The sequence below is a fragment of the Manis javanica genome, chromosome 1 (genome assembly GCF_040802235.1).
Source record: "Manis javanica isolate MJ-LG chromosome 1, MJ_LKY, whole genome shotgun sequence".
Classification (NCBI taxonomy): domain Eukaryota; kingdom Metazoa; phylum Chordata; class Mammalia; order Pholidota; family Manidae; genus Manis; species Manis javanica.
This window is the reverse complement of record NC_133156.1, coordinates 109,160,000-109,173,744: the sequence shown is the minus strand read 5'-3', so window position 1 is coordinate 109,173,744 and position 13,745 is coordinate 109,160,000. Positions and strand designations below refer to the sequence as shown.

The window sequence follows — 13,745 nt, the reverse complement described above, 5'->3', positions numbered from 1 at the left end:
TAGGTTGCTTCCAATTCTTTGCTATTGTAAATAGTGCTGCGATAAACATAGGGGTGCATCTGTCTTTTTCAAACTGGAGTGCTGAATTCCTAGGGTAAATACCTAGAAGTGGAATTCCTGGGTCAAATGGTAAGTCTGTTTTGAGCATTTTGAGGAGCCTCCATACTGCTTTCTACAATGGTTGAACTAATTTACATTCCCACCAGCAGTGTAGGAGGGTTCCCCTTTCTCCACAACCTTGCCAACATTTGTTGGCATTTGTCTTTTGAATGGTAGCCATCCTTACTGGTGTGAGGTGATATCTCATTGTGGTTTTAATTTGCATTTCTCTGGTAACTAGTGATGTGGAGCATCTTTTCATGTGTCTGTTGGCCATCTGAATTTCTTTTTTGGAGAACTGTCTGTTCAGTTCCTCTGCCCATTACTTAATTGGATTATTTGTTTTTTTGTTTGTTGAGGTGGGTGAGCTCTTTATATATTTTGGACGTCAAGCCTTTATTGGATCTGTCATTTACAAATATATTCTCCCATACTGTAGGGTAGCTTTTTGTTCTATTGATGGTGTCTTTTGCTGTACAGAAGCTTTTCAGCTTAATATAGTCCCACTTGTTCATTTTTGCTTTGTTTTCCTTGCCAAGGGAGATATGTTCAAGAAGAGGTCACTCATGTTTATGTCTAAGAGATTTTTGACTATGTTTTTTTCCAAGAGTTTTACGGTTTCATGACTTACATTCAGGTCTTTGATCCATTTTGAATTTACTTTTGTGTATGGGGTTAGACAGTGGTCCAGTTTCATTCTCCTACATGTAGCTGTCCAGTTTTGCCAGCACCATCTGTTGAAGAGACTGTCATTTTGCCATTGTATGTCCATGGCTCCTTTATCAAATAGTAATTGACCATATATGTTTGGGTTAATGTCTGGAGTCTCTAATCTCTTCCACTGGTCTGTGGCTCTGTTCTTGTGCCAGTACCAAATTGTCTTGATTACTATGGCTTTTTAGTAGAGCTTAAAGTTGGGGAGTGAGATCCCCCCTACTTTATTCTTCTTTCTCAGGATTGCTTTGGCTATTCGGGGTCTTTGGTGTTTCCATATGAATTTTTGAACTATTTGTTCCAATTCATTGAAGAATGTTGCTGGTAATTTGAGAGGGACTGCATCAAATCTGTATATTGCTTTGGGCAGGATGGCCATTTTGATTATATTAATTCTTCCTAGCCATGAGCATGGGATGAGTTTCCATTTATTAGTGTCCCCTTTAATTTCTCTTAAGAGTGACTTGTAGTTTTCAGAGTATAAGTCTTTTACTTCTTTGGTTAGGTTTATTCCTAGGTATTTTATTCTTTTTATGCAATTGTTAATGGAGTTGTTTTCCTGATTTCTCTCTATTGGTTCATTGTTAGTGTATAGGAAAGCTACAGATTTCTGTGTGTTAATTTTGTATCCTGCAACTTTGCTGTATTCCGATATCAGTTCTAGTAGTTTTGGAGTGGAGTCTTTAGGGTTTTTTATGTACAGTATCATGTTATCTGCAAATAGTGACAGTTTAACTTCTTCTTTACCAATCTGGATTCCTTGTATTTCTTTGTTTTGTCTGATTGCCGTGGCTAGGACCTCTAGTACTATGTTAAATAACAGTGGGGAGAGTGGGCATCCCTGTCTGGTTCCCAATCTCAGAGGAAATGCTTTCAGCTTCTCGCTGTTCAGTATGATGCTGGCTGTGGGTTTATCATATATGCCTTTATTATGTTGAGGTACTTGCCCTCTATTCCCATTTTGCTGAGAGTTTTTATCATGAATGGATGTTAAATTTTGTCAAATGCTTTTTCAGCATCTATGGAGATGATCATGTGGTTTTTGTCTTTCTTTTTGTTGATGTGGTGGATGATGTTGATGGATTTTCGAATGTTGTACCATCCTTGCATCCCTGGGATGAATCCCACTTGGTCATGGTGTATGATCCTTTTGATATATTTTTGCATTCGGTTTGCTAATATTTTATTGAGTACTTTTGCATCTACATTCATCAGGGATATCGGTCTGTAATTTTCTTTTTTGGTGGGGTCTTTGCCTGGTTTTGGTATTAGGGTGATGTTGGCTTCATAGAATGAGTTTGGGAGTATTCCCTCCTCTTCTATTTTTTGGAAAACTTTAAGGAGAATGGGTATTATGTCTTCTCTGTATGTCTGATAATATTCCGAGGTAAATCTGTCTGGCCCGGGAGTTTTGTTCTTGGGTAGTTTTTTGATTACCATTTCAATTTCTTTGCTCGTAATTGGTTTGTTTAACTTTTGTGTTTCTTCCTTGGTCAGTCTTGGAAGGTTGTATTTTTCTAGGAACTTGTCCATTTCTCCTAGGTTTTCTAGCTTGTTAGCATATAGGTTTTCATAGTAGTGTTTAATAATTCTCTGTATTTCTGTGGAGTCTGTCATGATTTTTCCATTCTCGTTTCTGATTCTGTTGATGTGTGTTGATTCTCTTATTCTTTTAATAAGTTTGGCTAGAGGCATACCTATTTTGTTTATTTTCTCAAAAAATCAGCTCTTGGTTTCATTGATTTTTTCTATTGTTTTATTCTTCTGAATTTTATTTATTTCTTCTCTGATCTTTATTATGTCCCTCCTTCTGCTGACTTTAGGCCTCATTTGTTCTTCTTTTTCCAATTTCGATAATTGTGATGTTAGACTATTCATTTGGAATTGTTCTTTCTTCTTTAAGTGTGCCTGGATTGCTATATACTTTCCTCTTAGGACTGCTTTCGCTGTGTCCCACTGAAGTTGGGGCTTTGTGTTGTTGTTGTCATTTGTTTCCATATATTCCTTGATCTCTATTTTAATTTGTTCGTTGATCCATTGATTATTTAGGAGCATGTTGTTAAGCTGCCATGTGTTTGTGAGCCTTTGTTTTCTTTGTAGAGTTTATTGTTTTATACCTTTGTGGTCTGAAAAGTTGGTTGGTAGAATTTCAATCTTTTTGAATTTACTGAGGCTCTTTTTGTGGCCTAGTATGTGGTCTATTCTGGAGAATGTTCCATGTACACTTGAGAAGAATGTATATCCTGTTGCTTTTGGATGTAGAGTTCTATAGATGTCTGTTAGGTCCATCTGTTCTAGTGTGTTGTTCAGTGCCTCTGTGTCCTTACTTATTTTCTGTCCAGTGGATCTATCCTTTGGGGTGAGTGGTGTGTTGAAGTCTCCTAAAATGAATGCATTGCATTCCATTTCCCCCTTTAGTTCTGTTAGTATTTGTTTCACATATGCTGGTGCTCCTGTGTTGGGTGCATATATATTTAGAATGCTTATATCCTCTTGTTGGACTGAGCCCTTTATCATTATGTAATGTCCTTCTTTATCTCTTGTTACTTTCTTTGTTTTGAAGTCTATTTTGTCTGATACTAGTACTGCAACCCCTGCTTTCTTCTCTCTCTTGTTTACCTGAAATATGTTTTTCCGTTCCTTGACTTTTAGTCTGTGCATGTCTTTGCGTTTGAGGTGAGTCTCTTGTAAGCAGTATATAGATGGGTCTTGCTGTTTTATCCATTCTATTACTCTGTGTCTTTTGATTGGTGCATTCAGTCCATTTACATTTAGGGTGACTATTGAAAGATATGTACTTATTGCCATTGCAGGCTTTAGATTCGTGGTTACCAAAGGTTCAAGGTTAGGTTCTTTAGTATCTTACTGCCTAACTTAGCTCACTTATTGAGCTGTTATATACACTGTCTGCATATTCTTTTCTTCTCTCCCTTCTTATTCCTCCTCCTCCATTCTTTATATGTTGGTTGTTTTATTCTGTGCTCTTTTGTGTTTCCTTTAACTACTTTTAGTGGGTAGTTGATTTTATTTTTTGCCTTTAGTTAGTATTTGGTTGGTCTGCTTTCTTTGCTGTGATTTTATTTTCTCTGGTGACATCTGTTTAGTCTTAGGAGTGCTCCCGTCTAGGATAGTTCCTCTAGAATACCCTGTAGAGGTGGTTTGTGGGAGGCAAATTCCCTCAACTTTTGCTTGTCTGGGAATTGTTTAATCCCTCCTTCATATGTAAATGATAATCGTGCTGGATACAGTATCCTTGTTTCAAGGCCCTTCTGATTCATTGCATTAAATATATCATGCCATTCTCTTCTGGCCTGTAAGGTTTCTGTTGAGAAGTCTGATGATAGCCTGATGGGTTTTCCTTTGTAGGTGACCTTTTTCTCTCTAGGTGCCTTTAAAACTCTGTCCTTGGCCTTGATCTTTGCCATTTTAATTATTATGTGTCTTGGTGTTGTCCTCCTTGGGTCCTTTCTGTTGGTAGTTCTGTGTATTTGCGTGGTCTGTTCGATTATTTCCTCCCCCAGTTTGGGCAAGTTTTCAGCAATTACTTCTTCAAAGACACTTTCTATTCCTTTTTCTCTCTCCTCTTCTGGTACCCCTATAATACAGATATTGTTCCTTTTGGATTGGTCACAGAGTTCTCTTAGTATTGTTTCATTCCTGGAGATCCTTTTATCTCTCTCTGTGTCAGCTTCTATGTGTTCCTGTTCTCTGATTTCTATTCCATCCATGGCCTCTTGTTTCTTATCCATTTTGCTTATAAATCCTTCCAGAGTTTGTTTCACTTCTGTAATCTCCCTCCGGATGTCTGTAATCTCCCTCTGGACATCTGTAATCTCCCTCCAGACTTTATCCCTTAGCTCTTGTATATTTCTCTGCATCTCCGTCAGCATGTTTATGATTTTTATTTTGCATTCTTTTTCAGGAAGACTGGTTAGGTCTGTCTCCTCAGGTGTTGTCTCTGTAATCTTTGTCTGCCTCAAATTTTGCCTTTTCATTGCGATAGAGATAGTTTGCAGAGCTGGCATGAGTGACGGCTGGAAGAACTTCCGTTCTTGTTCATTTGTGGCCTTCCTCTCCTGGGAGAACAGCGACCTCTAGTGGCTTGTGCTGGGCAGTTGCGCGCAGATAGGGCTTCTGATTCTTGCCCGGCTGCTATGGAGTTTATCTCTGCTGTTGCTGTGGGCATGGCCTGCCTCGGGCTGCTGCTCCGATATGGTGGAGCCACGTTGGAGGGGGAATGGCTGGGAGGCTGTTTATCTCCGTGAGGGGCCTCTGAGCTGCCCTGCTATCCAGGAGTTTAGGGTGCCCGGAGTTCCCTGCTGCTGGACTAAGTGTTCCAGGACGCTTCCGTCCAGCTGTGGGGTCCCTGTCCCTTTAAGACTTCCAAAAAGCACTTGCTTTTCTTTGTCCCTGGGGCGCCGGCTGCAGGGACCCACTCATAGGTCTTACTGTCCTGTTTCCCTAGTATCCAGGACCCCTCGCATGCACTGTGTCTGCACTCTGGTCTGGATGGCTGGGGCTGGGTGTTCAGCAGTCCTGGGCTCCCTCTCCCTCCCTGCTCCAACTCCTCTCCTCCCGCCTGGAGCTGGGGTGTGGGGCGCTCGGATCCCGCCAGGCTGGGGCTTGTATCTTACCCCCTTCACCAGGCGCTGGGTTCTCACAAGTGTGGATGTGGTCTGGATGTTGTCCTGTGTATTCTGGTCTCTCTTTTAGGAAGAGTTGTCTTTGTTGTATTTTCAAAAATATATGTGGTTTTGGGAGGAGATTTCTACTGCTCTACTCACGCCGCCATCTTGGCTCCGCCCCCCCCCCCTCCGCTTCTATCTTTTATCCTCTATGATCTGTTCTCCACACAGCAGCCAGGGTTTAAAACACAAGACCCCCTGCTTAGAACCCACCAGTGGCTTCTGTCGTATTTTAAATAAAATCCAAACTCCTTCCCACAGCTTTTAGCATCTTTTGTCATCTGACTCTATTGACCTTTTCTCCTACCTCTTTATGCTCCTGTCTGTGTTCCTAACCTTGTTCCTGCCTCAGGGCTTTTGCATCTGCTTTCCCCATATTTTTGCATGATTGGTTCCTTCTCATTATTAACATCGGCTCAAGTTTCCCTTCTCAAGACTTATTCCTTTGCCACCCTGTCTAGAGTTGCTAACCTTCTTTCCATCTTACTCTAGCGACTCCCTATCACTCTGTTTTTTCTGCAGTAATCTTATGTTTTGTCTGAATCCTACCAGAACATAAACTCCATGAGAGGAAGGAGCCTGTAGTTCATGCTTATTGCTGTTTGTTTTATTACTCAGAATACTGTTTGGCAGATTTTAAGAGCTCAGTAAATTACTAATGAAGTTGGAGGATGAAGCTAGTGAACACAAAATCTGTTGATATTATTCAGGGCAAAGAGAACTGGATGGGGAGCCACAAATACAATTTTTTTTTCAATTGAATGCATTTTAATTGAACTGGAAGAAAACTAATAAGGAATGTGTTGCTGAAGCTCCTGGAAAAAAAAGTTCACCTTTCATTTTTGTCCAGACAGTGAGGAGCTGAAGCTGCTGCTGACTTTTTCTCTTTTTCCTGAAGGTACCCATGAGGTTATCCTGGTAACTTCTCTGGTTGGAGGAGGCCTTGGCCTCATCATCCTGCTGGTGGCATATGGTCTCAAAAAACGCGAGTGAGTTTATAGGTAGCAGCATGTGCCCTCAGAATCAGGGATGGAGGGGTGGAAGTGAGTTTATAGGTAGCAGCATGTGCCCTCAGAATCAGGGATGGGGGGGTGGAAGGCATCACGGTGGAAGAGGGCACTCTACCTCTAAGGGTGTTCCTTCATTTATTCATTGATGCATATTTATTGAATTTATTATATGCCATACCCTGTGGCTCACCAGCATTCCAACCAAGCAAGATGGCTTTCTCCCCTCACAGCCCCACGTACCAGGCCTGGGCCTTTCTGAGGCCACAGGAATGCCAGTTTTGCCCCAGCAGCTTTATCTGCTGTGCTGGTCACCTGAAACTAGAGCTGGGGAGAAGGTCCTTTCTTTCAGTGTCTACAGGGGTTCCCTGGCCTCAGAGCCACTAGCTTCCCTCCCAGGAGAAGCAGGGGGCTAACTGCATATGCAGGGGTCAGAGGGTAGCCGGTTGCACACCGCGCGCGGACTTACCATTGCTTGTGGTTACAGTGCTGGAGTCTGGCTGCACAGACATGTTCCCCGCCGCCCTGGCTCTGTGGGGATGAAGCATGTCCTCAGGCTCTTGTGCCAGAGAGTCCCATGCTACCCTAAGGGCAAGGGCTTCCTCCCAGGAGTCCTCTCTCTCCAGAATCGCACAATTGTGGGCTTTCTCTGCCAAGCAGCTGGGCTTAGTTGTGGTCAAACTAATATCAACCTCAGTCCCCAACTATAGGTTGTAACCAAGGCACTGGCACAATCTCGTGTGTTTTGTATGTCTTACAAGCTGCCAGGTGACGCTGCTCTTGGTTGGAACCATACTGTAGAATCACTGCAGTAAAGTGTGGGTTTCTTAAAAGGTTTAGAATGTTACTTTTTCTGGGGAGTAAATCTTGAAGAAGTGGCTCTGTAATACTATGATTTCTGGCATTAGGTCCAGGGGCAGGAGCAGGACAGGGTGGGAATAGCTCTGTTTGGGGAAATGTCTCTTCCCATTATGTCCTACAGATGACCTAAAATTTCACCCCACAAACTTCTTTGCTTTCCTAGTTCCTGTCAGGAGGCCAGGAGCTTGCCTTTATTTAACAGGGAGCCATAGAATTTGTTGTGGTGAAGCCCCACTTTTTGGCTTGGCGAAACGGTATGAATAAAAGGCTTCTTGGACTCACTTCCTGTTTTAAAATCTTATCACTTACTAGCAAATTGAAGCACCTATGTTGGCCTGATATCCCCAACCCTGCTGAAAGCAGTATAGCCACGTGGTGTGGAGATGGTCTAAAGGTAAACACTCCTGTTTCTGTTGAGGAAAGCATCAGGTGGGCTGGTTGTGGGAGGCGGACAAAGGTGATGCCGGTGGGGAGGAGGGTGATGGAGATGGGAGGACAGCTGGGCTGCATTGGACTCACATCACGGTAACTAGAGGTTAAAGAGTCCCAGGGAATGGTTGGCAAGGCAGACGGAATCAGCCTTCCTGGAACAACTTTGACCTCATTCTTTGGACAAGAAGAAAGGGCTTCACCAGGCTCACAGGACCCAGTGTGGACCAAGCATGGAATTGGTCCTGTGCAGGTGCCACCAAAGAAAGACACTGGCCCTACACTTAAGAACCTGACTGTCTAATTAGGGAACAAGAGAGAGCTGGCTATAAGCTTTGAGGTCATTTAAGAAGTAGCCAAGAGCAAGTTGGAGACCACCTGGAGGCCCTGGGTGGACGTGGATGTGCATAGCCATCCAGAGGCTGGGACAGGCTGCCTCAAATTGCTTTTCTCAGATTGGGGAAATTTTAGGCAACCTTTCACTGTCAGTAGGGTTTTCTAGTGAATTATCCACAAGTAGAAACCCTCTTTTTTCATAAGTTTTTAAATTGAAAACTGTTTTGAAATTTTTAAGATTTAATTTCTTGGTTAAGTAGAATAAGCTCTTGTTTCAACTCAGAAGTCTTTTTTAAATATGGACATTTAAATTAATTTTGTTTAATTTTTGTTATTCCTGTTCTCTCCTTTATCAGTCATATATCACTCTATTTGCTTCCCTACTTATTAAAAGCTATTAAGAGACTAAATGAATCGCAGGCAGTATTGTCTGATGTTATTGTTTGATTTAAAATGCTTTTTATATAATCTGTAGGTCTGGCCTCTCTAGCAAGCACTTATTAATCACTCTTTGTACACCAGGCATTGAGCTAGGCTCTGGGGATACAAAGATGTCAAAGGCACTGGTCCTACAAGGAGGCCACCTTTGATTTTCTGGTAATGTTGGGCAAGTCATTTGTCCTTATGATTGTTTTCCATCTGTAAGTGTTCTAATTTTCATGCTCCCATGTCAGCTGAATTGTGAGAACATATAACTGGAAAATAGCTAAAGAAGAAATTATTTGAATACAGAATGCTGTTTTTCTGGAAATGAGCCACTCTTGTCAAGCTCCTGGGGAAGGGCATGTAGAGGTGATTGACTACCACTTTTGGTCTTTGAGAGGAATGTGGAGGCTGGTCAAGGGGGTTGGGTATTGGGTGTCCTGAACCTAATGAGCTTTTGGCTACATCATATGTAGCCCCCAAGTGTCCCTTTCTCTTTTCCAGGGTAAGGTAAATCTGGAGAGTGATGTTTCTATGAACGCAGAAGACTGGATTCTGAAATCATGTCCTGTCTCCAGTGACCTTATTGACAAGTTGGTGGTGAACACTGATAATTTTCTGGAAGAGGTTTCCACAGAGGAACTTGAAAAGAGTCAAGAGAACATTTTGGGAGGGAGAAACAATGAATACGTGACCTTGCCCGGTTGTCCTTATTGTCTCCCTGTTTCAAAAGAGATTCCACCCAGGAAGTCCCAGAACCCGTGTTCTGGAATGCTGGAGGGGACCTACTTAAAAGCCAAAGATCAGCCTCTCTCTTCTGCTCAAAATATAGGGCCAGACCATCTCTGTGAGGAAGGAGCACCAAATCCATACTTAAAAAATTTGGTGATAACCAGAGAATTTCTCATGTCTGAAAAATCACCAGACAAATCCAAAGGAGAGTAAATGCCATCATGGCTTGAGCCCGTGTCTCAGTGTGGACTGTTCCTGCAGAGAGAAGATACCCTGACTTGGCCAGAAGGGCTTCCTTGGCTGTCTCCCACCCTGCTTGTGTGAGAGACAGTCTTGCACACCCTCGAGTGGCCAGCTGACTGGGTGGGCACAAACTGTAAGTTGCCTGAGAAGAAGGGCCAGTGAGAAGTCTGAGGCTTTGCGGATGAAAAGCAGTTTCTTTTGTTCAGATACCAAGTTCTCCCTGAGGCCCCTGACAGTGGGCCCCGGAGGCATGTTAATCTGGCCCTCCCTGGGACTCAGGCCACTGTCACACCTTCGCTGGGACGACCCTCCAAAGTCCCAGGAGAGACTTTCCCCCGGAGCGAGACACCTCGGCCGCTCCTGGGCTCCAGGCCCCACCTCCAAGGCCGCCCTGGAATCTCTCTTCAGGCTCTGTTTCTCCGTCAGCATAAGGGCAGGGGACGTGGAGTGGCCTCCCCGGCTGCGAGCCTGCGGTTCCTCGGTACCCTCTTTAAACCTCGAGAGCGTGCGGCCGCACCCCTGCCCAGGACGGAAGCACCTCGGCGGCCACGAGGGAGGGAGGACTTCAGCTGGCGCGGGGTGGGGGCATGGGCTCGGGGCGGGGCCGGCAGGTCTGCCCCACCCCCCGGGCCTCTGCCCCGCCCTGGAAACAGAAACGGGACGCCTCCGTGGGCTGTCGCGCCTTCGCGCCCAGGGCTAGGCTTGGGAAGGCCCCAAACACTGCAGTGGCTTTTGTGCAGGGAATCTGGCCCCCCACGTTGGCTCAGAGCCCAGGAACGCTTACTGAACAAACTCGTCAAAGGCCTCTTCCCAGAAGCTGCTGAGCAGGATGAGGGGACATGCAGTGTTTGCGATTTTTGCTGCTCTGCCACCAGGACTTCTCTGCCTTTGCCCAGCTGAGCACAAAGCCTGTGACAATTAATGGAACATTTATCCCAAGTGCTGATGGCAGGATGGTACTGGGCTCGTACCCTGGCCAGTGACATCAGAAGACTTGCTAACGTGACTGTGACTCATCTGGCCACAGGGTGGGCAGGTTACTGAGGGCCCGGGAGGACGATGGGAGGCCAGGCAATGAGTGAGCATCTAAGGTGAGCGTTTGCAGCCAGTAAGGCTGATGGTATTTTTTTTTATAAGAGAGCTGGAGGAGTTAGTACTTGTGTAGTAGACAGGACACTTCATCACTGTACTTTCCTATAACTGAAACTAATTTCTAGCCCAAGCCTCTGACATTCTGATGTAACTGCAGCCCAGTTTGGTATTTCTGAGTCCCTTTGCATTTGTAACTCAGTCACATAGGGCTTCTGACCCCCACAGCCCGGGACTGATTCTGAGCACCAGAGGATGTGGTTTTGTGTCTCACATGGTGTCTGCCCAGCGCTGGTCTTGGGATGTGCCTGCGGTCCTACCTGCCCCTGTGTGTCTCCTGTCATCTCCCTTGGCCGGTCGCTGCACCCTTATCATGGTCACAGCGGGTGCTGCTCTCCCAAAGCTCCCTCCTCCTCAGATCCCAAGTGTCTGTGGTGCCCCCTGTCCCCAAATTCCTCACACCTCCTTTACAGCACAGTGAAGGGAAAAAGGGAGCCGTGTGCAGGCATGGGGATCTGCCCTTTGTCCTAGGAGTAGACAGGGACCAACCGAAGGGATGGGCCACGTTCCTGGCTGCGATAGGCTCTCTCTGCCGTGATACCTCTGCCCTCCACCTGTGAACTGTTGAGCTTGGGCACTTTTCTGAGTGCTGTGACCGCGAAGTTCCAGATGGACCCTTTCCACCCCTGCCTTTGGATTTGTGAATTTCTAGGGAAGTTCTAGTCTTGTACTCCATAACTGTTCTCTCTTTCCTGTGACCCTCTACCCGCCTCCAGCCGAGGTGGTGGGGATGGGGCCTGGGATAAGCCTCCTGATCCTGTCTGTCTGAGGCTTCTGAACCTAAAATCCAAGACGTTGATGGCTGGGGACAGAAAAGGGGTCCCACATGGCTCCTCTGCATGGGTTTCAGAGGTGCAGCCGGTTCCCTCTGTTGTCCCTCCCGACGTGGTTCGTTAAGGCCCAGAGCATCTCTGGTGAGCAGTCTGTGAACACCACACTCTTGGCTGGCCCTCTGTTTCATTTCTTCTCCCCATTTCTCACTTTCCTTCTTGCCTGTACCTTCTTTTTTTCCACCACTCCCAGCAGCTTCTCCTATTTTTAACTCGTACTCTTTTCCTCTTTTCTTGTTTCTTTTCTTCTTTCCCTCCCCATCAGCCTCCTTTGTCATTTTCCATATTTTGCCTTTGCTACCTTTGAGGTCTAGGAAAATTGGGCTTTTTGTTTTGTTCTAGAAGGCCTGAGGCAGTTTATAGGAGTCAGCGTTTCTTGCCAGTAAGAGGAGCAATTTCCCAGGAACCCCGGCCTCCCATTTAGTGGGCCACACACTCTGCTCTCCAGAGCAGATTCACAGGACACAGACCACTGGTGCCCTTCCTCTTCTGGGATCAAGTCATGAACTGTCCCCACTCACACTGTGGCCAGGAAGGCCATCTGTGTTTTCTCTGTTACTGTCAAAGAAATATTGAGAGGACACAAACAGGAAAACTTGTGTTTTAGCAAGGTCATTAAAAACTGATAAAATTCCTGTTAAGAGTTTTCTGGGGCTCTGGGAACCATGCAAACAGCTATGTCGGTGTCCTATTAATGGCCTTTATAAGCAGTAATGTCAGAAAAATTTAAAAGAATGGCAATGAACCAACAGGCACATGAAAAAATGCTCCACATCACTAATTATCAGGGAAATGCAAATTAAAACCACAATGAGGTATGACCTGACACCAGTTAGGATGGCCAACATCCAAAAGACTAGGAAAAACAAATGCTGGCGAGGATGAGGAGAAAGGGGAACCCTCCTACACTGCTGGTGGGAATGTAAGCTAGTTCAGCCATTGTGGAAAGCAGTATGGAGATTCCTTAAAAACCTAAAATTAGAAATACCATTTGACCCAGGAATCCCACTCCTAGGAATTTACCCAAAGGGAAGTAGAATCTCAGATTCAAAAAGACATCTGCACCCCTATGTTTATCACAGCACTATTTACAATAGCCAAGATATGGAAGCAACCTAAGTGTCCATCAGTAGATGAATGGATAAAGAAGAGGTGGTACATATATATATATATATATATATATATATATATACACACACAATGGAATACTATTCAGCCATAAGGAAGAAACAAATCCTACCATTTACAACAACATGGATGGAGCTGGAGGACATTATGCTCAGTGAAATAAGCCAGGCAGAGAAAGACAAATGCCAAATGATTTCCCTCATTTGTGGAGTATAACAATGAAGCAAAACTGAAGGAACAAAATAGCAGCAGACTTACAGACTCCAAGAATGAACTAGTGGTTACCAAAGGGAAGGGGTGTGGGATGGTGGGAGGGAGGGGGAAGGGGATTGGGGAGTATCATGATTAGTACATATGGTGTGGAGGGGGAATCATGGGGAGAACAGTGCAGCACAGAGAAGACAAGTAGTAACCTTGTGGCATCTTACTATACTGATGGACAGTGACTGCAGTGGGGTATGGGGGACTTGATAATATGGGTGAATGTAGTAACTACAATGTTTTTCACGGGAAACCTTCATAAGAGTGTATATCAGTGATACCTTAATAATAATTTAAAAAAAAGAATGGCAGTGAAAACAGTCTGTGGTTCAAAAAAAAAACAGTGATCCTTCATTTTAGTTTCTCAGGAAGCAGCAGACACACAGTATATCACAATGCGTGTAGGGGCGGTTGACAGAAGCAGGGGGATGGGGAGAGGGGAGAAAGGAGGGGCGGCCTGACGGGTCCCAGTGACCCTGCAGCTGCAAATCACCTGTGGGTGCAAAGCCCTTGCCAGCCACCCCAAGGGGTTCTGCCCCTTCCTGGCACCCCATTACTGCTGCAGCAGGCGTGCTCGGGCCCAGGGGTTGGCAAACTAGCCTGAGGGCCAGATCTGGGCCTTGTTTCTATAGAGCCCCTGAGTCAAACATGATGTTGACATTTCTAAAGGCTAGAAAACAAAAATCAAAGGAAGAATGATATTTAATGATGTGAACACTGTATAGAATTCAGATTTCAGTGTCCATAAATGAAGCTCAGTTGGAATGCATCTGTACCCATCATTTACATATCATCTGCTCCACTGTAAAGGCAGCACTGAGTAGCTGTGACAGTCTCTCCCACAAAGC

General features: G+C 44.8%; 1 protein-coding gene across 10 annotated transcripts in view; it reads left to right on the top strand.

Moving 5' to 3' along the window:
* IL31RA (interleukin 31 receptor A) overlaps positions 1–12,922 on the top strand; it is a 96,867-nt gene extending 83,945 nt beyond the window's left edge. For 9 of the 10 annotated variants that reach the window (XM_073236201.1, XM_073236202.1, XM_037022339.2 and 6 more), the window contains 3 exons: positions 6,397–6,487; positions 7,679–7,760; positions 9,059–12,922. In XM_073236201.1, coding sequence (XP_073092302.1) covers positions 6,397–6,487; positions 7,679–7,760; positions 9,059–9,499 — 614 coding nt within the window. In that variant the 3' untranslated portion in view covers positions 9,500–12,922. The remainder of the gene's footprint in view (positions 1–6,396; positions 6,488–7,678; positions 7,761–9,058) is intronic. The other variant, XM_073236203.1, reaches the window with a different exon arrangement.
* The last annotated feature ends 823 nt before the right edge of the window (positions 12,923–13,745 follow it).